The sequence below is a fragment of the Lithobates pipiens genome, unplaced genomic scaffold (genome assembly GCF_037356315.1).
Source record: "Lithobates pipiens isolate NorthernLeopardFrog02 unplaced genomic scaffold, aLitPip1_a1.2 Scaffold_1, whole genome shotgun sequence".
In the NCBI taxonomy this organism is placed as follows: domain Eukaryota; kingdom Metazoa; phylum Chordata; class Amphibia; order Anura; family Ranidae; genus Lithobates; species Lithobates pipiens.
This window is the reverse complement of record NW_027507685.1, coordinates 43,212,981-43,223,946: the sequence shown is the minus strand read 5'-3', so window position 1 is coordinate 43,223,946 and position 10,966 is coordinate 43,212,981. Positions and strand designations below refer to the sequence as shown.

At 43.0% G+C, this 10,966-nt stretch overlaps 1 protein-coding gene across 1 annotated transcript; it reads right to left on the bottom strand.

Annotated features, from left to right (window-relative positions):
- Positions 1-4,123: 4,123 nt before the first annotated feature.
- GPR101 (G protein-coupled receptor 101) lies at positions 4,124-6,315 on the bottom strand. The gene is made up of 2 exons (XM_077490411.1): positions 6,161-6,315; positions 4,124-5,884 (listed from the first exon to the last, which is right to left on the bottom strand). The coding sequence occupies exon 2, from the start codon at positions 5,633-5,635 to the stop codon at positions 4,370-4,372; it is 1,266 nt and encodes a 421-aa protein (XP_077346537.1). The 5' UTR covers positions 5,636-5,884; positions 6,161-6,315; the 3' UTR covers positions 4,124-4,369.
- Positions 6,316-10,966: the final 4,651 nt, after the last annotated feature.

Here is a 10,966-nt window from a genome sequence, read left to right as displayed (position 1 = left end):
TTAAAACGTGATTTCCAGGCACAAATAAAACCATAAATAGTATGTATTTATAAAAAATTATCTGTAATTTTAAATGCAGCTAGGTTCATTTAACTTGTAATCCTTCATACTGTAGATTTCTGATTGGAAGAGTCCGCGCTCGGAGCCAATCAGGTGTGCAGCAGTGATCATTTGTTAGCAGGTAACATGCTGACAGTATGACAGGAGAGCAAAGGGCTGACATCATCAGTCAGATGCTGATCCTTAAAAGAGAAGTATGGGTTTCTTTTTTTATTTACCTATTATACTTACCTAGGTGGATGCAGCATCTGTCCCCCGCCACCTCTGCACTGAGAACCGAGCCATCGCACATCGCCGATGGCCTGGTTCTCTCGGCTCTCCGAGGAGAGAGCTGCTGACTGTCAATCAGCAGCTCTCCTTGCTCACTGGAGCACTGAGCTGTGGAGGGGCAGGGAGCGGCAGTCTCAGTCCCTCAGTGGCTGGCTGAGACGGGTATCAGTCCACCTGGCAGATCCAGACTCCCATTATCGGGATGAGGCGGTGCCTGGACTGATTCCAGTGACGTCAGCAGAGACTGAAGTCTGCTCTCTGCTGAAAACGGGTCACAGGAGTGCAAAACGAATGGCACTCATGTGATCCATAGGAGAAGCCCAGCCAAACGAGCTCAGGCTAGACTTCTCCTTTAGGCCCCTTTCACACAGGATGGATCCGTGATCTGCCCCGTGAACATCCGCTTGCTCAGCAGGGATCGCTCCGTTTTTATCCCCGCTGTGTCGGCGGATGACAGGGCGGTCCCTGCACACTGTCAGATCTCCGCTCTCCTCTATGGAGATCGGATGAACATGGACTGTCTGTCTGTGTTCATCCGATCTGCTCTGCAGACGGATAGAAAAATAGGATTTTCCTCCGTCTGCAGAATCAGACCATAGCGGAGATGGACGATATCGGGTGTCAGCGGATGTTCATCCGCTGACACCCGCTATCCCATAGTGATGCATGTATGTCCGTATTTCATCCGAAAACGAATGGATGAAATACGGAAATACAGTCCGCACGTATGAGGGGCCTTAAGTGCTGGTTCCCACTAGCGTGACCTCTGATTAGACTTGAGTCACACAGTCGCATTATAAGGCATAATACATTCCCTGGAATTCACAAAGAATGGTGCAGACAGATTTTATAAGTGTCTCTCGTGGTGAAGAATGCGCCAAATTCATATACCTGTCTAGAACTTAAATTTGGCCCATGCTGAGCTACTTTAAGAATGGACGTGATACACTATCGCAAAATTGGTCTGAGACAGTTTTTCTCTGTATGCCAAAAGAGAGTTGGTCTTAATTAGCTCATCTTTTACGTTTGGCGCATTCAATGTAAAAATGGCACATTTTAGAACTTCCTCAATTTGGTGCACGAGTCATTGTCAGAACCAGAAGTGTTGCAAATACTTAATGAATTTGGAGCAATCAATTAACAAGAGGGATTCATGCCAGAAAAGTGGCACAGCAGTTTTATTAAGTCCCCCCCCCCCTCATTATATTCAATGGTGCCCGTTCCCATCAATGTGACTCAGCATGGTGAGACTTTAGAAAAGGTTTCTGTGCTACTTTGGTGTGATTTATAGTGCAATTTGACCCCATAGAATATGCAAAGTAGCATGAAAGTTGCACTACATATTTGCACCGAAAATCACATGAAAATAACATCGCAGTGTAAACTAAGCCTTCACTGTTCAGTGACAGGCTGGGGGTCTGTAACACACCACACCTAATAACATTTAGAGAGGCTGTTCTCATCATTTCTAGTTCTTTCCCGTGTTACTTAGCATATTTGACTGCAATGCCTTGCTATTCCTTAGGCCTCATAGGCGGAATGATCAGGTCTGCTTGTCCGCTTTTTAGGTGAACCCGATTGAATCATCCATTGCCCTCTATGGAGTGCCGGATGTAAACGGACCCAGCGACATCTGATCCTTTCTGCTAAAAACAGACGGAAGGGGGATCCATTCCCCATCCGTCTGGCGGGATTGGATGATAGTGGGATGTAAACGGTCATGTGGTCCATTTACATCCAATTGCCCATACAGGAAAGCAGGCTGTGTCTGAGTCTGCTCTGCATAAGTGGAGTGGACACAGACCTGTCATCTGCTTGCTCAGGGGGGATCAGCGGACAGATTCCTGGCTGAGCAGGTGTATCAGCTAGCGGAGTCTGCCCGTGTGAAAGAGGCCTTAGGCGAGAGTGGTGATGTGAGGTCACAGAAGGAACCAGTGAAAGCAGTGGGGAGTGGTGTTCAGTGGCCCAGTGGTACTTACTACCTTTTTTAGGGTAACAACAGTAATACAAATACATTTTCATGAGTTTGTCACTTTAAGGCTGGGTTCACACTATTGCGAGTTGGATGTGGTATTTTCCGCATCCAATTCACAATAGCAGGAGATTTTGACGGGCTCTCTATGGAGGCGGTTCACATATCTCTGCTGTGACTCCGGGGCGAATTTGCACAGGGGTCCTGCATGTCTCTTGGTCCGTTTCAGGTCCGAATTCAGCTGAAATCGGACCTGAAATGGTGAACGAGGACGCACCGGACCCCTGCTGTGAGCCGCATGTGAAGATAGTGTGAACCCAGCCTCAACTAAACCTTCCAAAGAGAAATATGGGAACTGCTGTTGCTAACCTCCTGCTGAAAATGCAATTTGCTGGGTAGTTATAGTGCTTTTTCTGAAAGACAAAAACAGAACATTCCATAGCTCAACTCACCAACCAGTCTGCCAACTGACCAAATTAACCTGTCCAACAGTCTGCGTTAGAAACAGGGGTTTAGTTGGCACAGATTTGCAAACGCATGAATAATTTTTATGGCAACACAACTATCTGATTCACTGACCCATAACGTGCACAGGTAATAAAAGTCATAGAAGAGTTAGGATTCCTTACCTAAGAACTTGACTGACAGCCAGGCAGCTAGCATTTTCAGGAGGAAATTTTAGCCTTGTGATAGTTTCATAGTTAGTAAGGCTGAATAAAGACACCAGTCCATCAAGTTCAACCTGAGTGAGTGTCCACAATTGTCCCTATCCATTGCACACGTCCCCACTGTTAAGGAGCCCACAATCCAAGGTCCCCATTCATATACTAGGGCCAATTTTGGACAGAAGCCAATTAACCTACCTGCATGTCTTTGGATTGTGGAAGGAAACCCACACAGGCACAGGGGGAATATGCAAACTCCAGGCAGGTAGTGTCGTGGTTGGGATTTGAACCAGTGACCCTTCTTACGGCTAGGTGAGAGTGCTAACCACTACACCACTGTGCCACGTTGGGATTTGAACCAGTGACCCTTCTTACTACTAGGTGTGAGTGCTAACCACTACACCACTGTGCCACCCAATCTATTTTTTACTGGGCCAAGATACTAGCTCTGTTCCCAGACCTCCCTAGTCCTCAAACAAGGTTTAAGATCAGCCATTCTAAAAATAAAAACCAGTTAAATACCAATTGGCCTACTAACATGTTATGGGCTGTGGGAGAAATACCTAAAGGAAACCCACACAAACACAAGAAGAACATACAAACTCCATGCAGATAGTGTACCTGTACCAGGTAGCCGCTGAAGGACTCTAGTGCTACAAGAAAAGAGCTGCTTGCCATTCAGCTGCTTGCACTCACCTAGGCCCAATGCAATAACAGCGCATTAAATCAAAGCAACCAATCATTTTACCTTTACTCAATTTGGACTAGTCTGAACAATTACAGATGTGTATCTGGATAACCGTGTTTCACACACTGTTCTTTGCCGTGTTAATAAAAGCTGACAAATTGCTGTTCAGTGCATCACTACACAATGGTAAGACTAGAGTTAACACTTTCACTCCTAGACTGCACAAGTTAGGAGCAGAGAGTCGCAAAGAGAATGTTAGACTTCAAGTAATACAGATTACAATCTATCAGTAAAAATGGCAAAAAATAAATAAAATAAAAAATAAAATATAACCTAAAATATATTTGGCACTTATACTATGGAAGAACATATTTCTACCATACATTTACAGGCACCTACTAAAGTCTAGTCCATTGGCAGATTCCTTTTATCACTCTGCAACTTGTTAACAATATCTGATTCGTTAGATTAAGGTCATTTCTTATTTTATTACAAAAATTATCATCCACAATGATGGGCAAAGCTTTGCTCCACAAAGTGACAAATTTAACCCTTTTTACTGGGAATACATTTTAGCAGTAAAATTGGTTAAATTCACACACAGGATTATTACAATCTAAACCCACTTTGAACACTTTTTATACCCATTTTAAATACAGAAAAATCCCCTAACATATCTATGATATAGTATAGAAACATCATTCTGTCTATTGTTTAGCAGCTAATAAGTTGTGGCAGATCAGGATCTAGCTTTCGTTGAATCGACTGTTTTTCAGGGGATATATTGGCAGAACTGCTCTCTTTTTTGCCGTCTTTAATCTTTAGGTTGTTTAGGCTTTTACCGGTGATTACAGATATGGTCGTTTCTTCTTCTAGGAATTTTACTGTAGGCCCAGTGGAAAAATGAGATTGAAGTATTCGACCATCTGTGAGTATAATGTAACTATCTACTATGGCATTTTGAGGGTGCACTTGCTTGCAGAAAAACCCATGCAATAACAAGAGGAATTCCTTCTTTAAGCTTTTGTGCATATATCCATAGATATAGGGATGGATGCAACACTGTAGGAAAAAGAGAACAAGCACTATAGATGCTACCCATTTAGGGATAATAGTACTGGCACAGGAGGAGACAATGCTCAGGACGCTATAGGGACCCATACTGATTATGTAGGAGGACAAGATAGCAAAGATAACCTTGGCTGCTTTGCAATGGTAGAGCGGTCTGTGATGACTTGTTTTGTCAAGCGCATTTAGCGCAGAAGATCTTGTCCCATCAGACCTGTCACATCCATTTGCCTGAACTGGATGAACTAACGCGTTTTGCCTCCTGGCTGCTCGGAACACCATCCCATAGCACGCCAACATAATGCTCACTGGTAAGATAAAAGAAAATAAGGCGCTGAGGATGGTGTAGGAATAACTTGAAGCCCAGAGTACTTTGCAGTAGTGGTTTTGAAGATCGAATTCAACTTTGCCCCATCCGTAAAGAGGAGGGGTGCTCTGGAGGACGCTAAGAATCCATGTGAAAAAGATGAGCAGACTCCCCCTTTTTGGGGTCATCTTGGCAGGGTAGGATAATGGATGGATGATGGCCAGGTATTTATCAATGGACACTACCGTGATGGTGTTGACTCCGGCAAAAGCAAAGAGGTGCATGAGCACCACCACGGCACCACAGAGGCCATGTTCCAAAGGCCATATATCCGGGAGGGAGGTAACAATGACACAAGGCATCACCAGAATGGTCTGTAAAAGATCGGCAACCAACAGATTGAAAATAAAGCGGTTTGCAACCTGAAGCAGCTGTGGCTTGCGGTGAAAAACCACCAGCAGCATAATGTTCCCAAAGAGAGACAGGCAAAGCAGAGAAATAATGAGGGCAATCCTGAGTACTGTGTCGGGCATAGAGGGTGATCCTTGATCTACTGAGAAATGACTTTGGTTCTCGGTGGTCCTGCGGTCACCCAGCCTCTGCATGGTGAACCCGAGCCCCTTATCACACCTCCATCCAGAGTGGGGGGCAAATAGCTGTTAGCAGCAGCGCTGAATGATGTTGGGACTTCTATTATTCCATCACTACATGATGCATCACACTCACAGAAAGAGTTCTGTATGTGCTTTGTACATCCATTTTTTCTCCTTCTGCATCAGGACCGATAGCTGCACATAGACCGAGACTTCACATGATGCCGTTTACCATGATTTTTACTTCTTCTCCTAGGAGGCCTATGTAGTAAATACAGACAACAATTTCTAAGGACAGAATATTTGATTTTTTTTTTTTGAATATTCACATGCACAATTTAAGAAATGATGTTAAAATTATTGATACAAATATGTCCCTCTCTATATTCATTCATATATATATATATATATATATATATATATATATATATATATATACATACACTAGTCTCATTGATAATATAGCAAGGGACACTTGTCCAGCATGCATTGCTAATAATTAGGGAGGTAAAAAAAAATGAGCAAGGGTCTCTTTACCTGTTGATGTGCATTGTCTTATCCCCTGTAGTCCTGAGGAAGGTGATAGAATGATAGATGTGTCTCCATGCCCCCTCCCCGTTGTGTCTATTTCTGTGATTTGGGTAGCTCAGTGCAGCTGGAGAGGAATCAGCCCCCCTCTCTCTCTCTCTCTCTCTCTCTCTTTCTCTCCCTCCTCCTCCTCTCTCCTGTCTTTCCAGCCCTCCTCCCCCCCCCCCAATGCTCCTTTTGCTCAGAAGCTATGGAGATGCTTATGTTGAGCAAGCAGAGGGAGCTCTACCAACACGGCGGCGCTGGAACACTCATTCTTACAGAAGCAGCAGATTGCTGCATTAAAACATTTTACATATTTTCTTCTCTAATGACTTTCGTATTTTAAATAATGAAGTTGGCAGGGTTCCCTCAACCCCGTGCGGTTACCATTGTACATTGCAGATTTGTTTAACTACTATGTCTCAGGCCTTAGCAGACAGCGCAAATGTGTGCTTAGATCCGATGAAATATGACACATATTTACAAAATGTGCCCGAGATGACACCATGACTAACTGCGAGCGAACGCTTTACATTTGAACTGACACTGGCAAGCAAATAACTCATCTTGCAGATTGCCATTAAGTTTACCAGTAATACAATAAAGAGTCGTTTGCATTGACAGTGCAGTCTCTGCTTTCATTTCATCTGCTCGCGGATGCCAACAAGCCCACGGAATTATTAGCACACGTCAATCTTCTCAACTGCCTGAGAAAAGTGCAGCTTTGTCCATTAAGGGCTACGAATGGATGTCACAGACTTATTCAATAAGGCAGACAGCAGTGGGTAAAGTACAGTTACCTGCTGCTAGCCAACCAGATTCCAGTTTCCCTGATTCGACTTTGATAAACTGAAATCCAATTGGTTTGAAATTTGCAAAATTTAGATATGCTCTGCTGTATTTAATACTTGCAGATTGGGAAAGGTATAGCATTAAAATAGATGCTATATAGAAGTGATTTAATAGTTTATTAAAAATAGATTTTATTATAGATTTTATAATAGATATTAAAAATTCTATTATCAGAAATAGAAGTGTTTAATAGTTTATTTTTATCAGTTAACAAAACAAAAAGTAAATAAATTGAAGAGAATCCAAATCAAATCCATATTTGGTGTGACCACCCTTTGCCTTCAAACCAGCATCAATTCTTCTAGGTACACTTGCACATCATTTTTGAAGGAACTCTGCAGGTAGGTTGTTCCAAACCTCTTGAGAACTAATTACAGATCTTCTGTGGATGTAGGCTGCCACACATCCTTCTGTCTCTTTATGTAATCCCAGACAGACTTGATAAAGTTGATGGCTCTGTGGAGGTCAAACTAACACTTTTAGGACTCCTTGTTTTTCTTTTCATCGAAGATAGTTAATATGACATTTGCTGTATGTTTGAGATAGTTGTCCTTCTGCAGAATACACTTGGGGGCCAATCACACACCTCCCTGATGGCATGGCATGATGGATAAGTATCTGCCTGCATTTCTCAGCATTGAGGACACCATTGATTGGGCAACGCTGAGGACCATAGGCTACTTTCACACTGGGGCACTCTTCAGGCGTTTTTGCGCTAAAAATGAAAAATCACCTCTCAAACTACCCTAGTGTGAAAGCCGGAGTGTTTTCACACTGGAGCGGTGCGCCTTCAGGACAAAGAAAGAAAGTCCTGCAAGCGGCATCTTTGGGACATTGCGGGAGCCGTGAATTCACCGCTCCTAAAACGGCACTTTGCGGGCACTTTTAATCCTTTGCTAGCGGGGGTTAATAGAGCTCCCCGCTAGTGCCCGAATAGCACTGCTAAAACTAGCGACGCTTTACCGCCCCCCCCCCCCAGTGTGAAAGTGCCCGTAGTGTAAAGAACAAGAATGCTTGGAAATGACGGGTTGGCCCCCACAGAGCCCCGATCTTAACATCATCAATTCTTTCTTCAGGATCAGGAGGATCTGTGGTTAATTTCCCAAGATGCTTGGAACAACCTACCTGCCAAGTTCCTTCAAAAATTGTGTGGAAGTGTACCTAGAAGAATTAATGCTAGTATGAAGCCTAAGGCCGCGTACACACGGGCGGATTGTCTGCCCAACTAAGTTCGTCAGACAATCCGACAGACAGTCCGTTCAACTTTTGAATGAACAGACTTGACCACACACGATGAACAGACAGTCCGCTGAAAACTTGCGCGATGACGTGTACAGCACGTACGACGGGACTAGAAAAACGACGTCCAATATACTGCAATGCAACCTTCGGCCGTGTAAATCCTTTCTGAGCATGCGCCATACTTAGTCCGTCCAACTTGCCTACACACGAGCGGACTGTCCGCTGAAACCAAGTTTGGACGGACAAAACCAAGTTTGGACGGACAAAATTACGGAAATTTCGAAAGACTAAGTCTGTCAGATTGTCCGCTGAAAAAGTCCGCTGAAGCCCACACACGAGCGGATTGTCCGCTGAAACACGGTTCAGCGGACTAAGTTGGGCAGACAATCCGCCCGTGTGTATGCGGCCTAAGGGTGGTCATACCAAATAGTGTTTTGTTTTAGATTTTTTTTTTCCACTCGCTGACTTTGCAATTTGTAACTTGATAAAAATAGACAATTAAAGTATAGATTTTTGAAAACATTCTTACTTTACAGCATTTCTTCACATGTGCCTAAAACAAACAGTACTGTACATATATATTACTGTGTGTGTGTATATATATATATATATATATATATATAAAATCTCTCTCTCTCTCTTTATATATATATATATATTGTGATCCTATAATCCTATATAGTTGGTGACCCGTGTACCATTTAATCCTGTCCAATTTTGGTATGTATATATAGCGAAGCAATAATCCTCTTTGAAGAATAAATATTGGCAACTGTGTGCTGATTGGATGAACAGTGCACAAATAAAAAATAAACATATAGATAACATACAAACTCCATGTACACAGTGTCCTTTTGTCAAACCCTGGGCCCAGAGCCTTCAAAGTGAAAGTGCTAACCACTTATCCTCAGTGCTGGTTGGGGTACCACTTTCATTACCATCAATATGGCATAGATGTTGTAAAGTGTTAAAGCAAACCATCTATGGGAAGAGAATACAGATGCCGTTCTCTTTGTAAAAACTTCTGGTTGCCTGAATGTTTCAATGGTTTTAATACTTTCTAAATGTGAAGACCTGGAGTAACAATGTATATCTAAAGGAGGTCTGATGTCACTGTGACTTTCAAAGCTGCATAGATTTTCTAGATCAATGACTTAGTACTTAAATCAGAGAAGGCCAGACGAAACTAGCATTTTCAGAAGAAGTCAAGCAATGACATAGCCCTCAGCACAGGCTTCCTTTAGAAAACCATTTAAAAAAAGTCTACAAGCTATATGCTGTGATTCCATCCACTGATCACTAGCATGATCCTTAAGAGCCTCTGGGACATACTAGTGATGTAGTTAAAGTGGTTGTAAACCCTTACAAACCACTTTGACCTACATGTAAGCCTAGATATTTACAAAAAGACAGGCACCTTTGTCTACGGCGCATGTGCCGTAGACAGCAGCGCGCAGGCGCACTGGGCAAGCCGCAGATCACGGCGATATGCCGCTCGTGTCAGCTCCCGTGCGCATGAACGGGAGTGACGTCATCGCGGCTCCGGCGAATCACAGCACTGGAGCAGCGAGACCCGGAAGTCACTCCGGGACACATGGCAGTGGCGAAGATGAAGACAGAGGACCGCTTTGGGGGCTTTGTTCTCAGGTAAGTTATTCATAATGAGCTAGTATGCTATGCATACTAGCTCATTATGCCTTTGCCTTGCAGGTTGCATTTTCTTTTTTAAATAGCCTTTACTTCCTCTTTAATAGCAGATAGAACTACAGTGTGCAGTGGAGGGACCCAGGCCTTTGACAAAACCAGAAGTTTGTCAAAGAAGGTAGGTGTAGATCTGCAAAACAAAGAAGATACAATTTACCATGTGGTGTAGGTGCCGAGTATTAATATTGCACTTCTTATTATATGCTTTTAGAGGGCATTTCTAAATGCATATAAATACAGATAATGATTTTTGGTGTTTTTCAAACTCTGTGTTTACCTGCATTTAGACGTGTAGGTAGATGCCTACTAAATGTTATGTTTCTGCAGTTTAAAGTGTTTTTCTCAAATGTACCCTTAAAAACGTGGCTGGTACTAGCTGGGATTGATGTGTTTTTGTGACCTGGTTTCTCCTGTACAAGATGTGAGCAAGGTATTTTTGGTCCAATGCAGTAGCTGAATAGAGAGAGGACCTGCACAAGATGTGAGCCCCTATTTTTGCCACGCACCCTCCTACAGAACCTGTTACTTAGGGCAACCGCTAAAATAGACGTTTGCTGGGTTCTTTCTATACTTCCAGGTATGAACAGCACCACAAAGCAACAGCACAGCCTAAGGTTATGCAAAGCCAGCAAGATGTTTTATATACCATATCGCTATGTATGTACAGGATTATCTGAAAAATTCCAAGTATGTCATATTTAATGGTCAGTAAATGAAATTTTATTAAGGAAGAAGTTGTCTATGTGAATTACTGGGAGGGCAGAATCATGCAAAAGGACAAGGTGTAGTTATGGTGTATTGCAAAGAACTGAGAGAGGGGAGCAAGCAAGCCATGTTTAACCTTCTGGGTTAAAGAGAAAAGTTAACCCTTGAGGTTATGTATTCACAAAGGAACATTTCAGTCAACCTTTATGGTTAGAAGCAAAGTGGTGTAACATAAGGAGTGGTGGCCAAGTGGCATTGGAAGTGGGTGGC

Excerpts from the sequence above, each read along its gene's own strand:
- GPR101 (XM_077490411.1), bottom strand. The coding sequence starts at position 5,635 with ATGCAGAGGCTGGGTGACCGCAGGACCACCGAGAACCAAAGTCATTTC.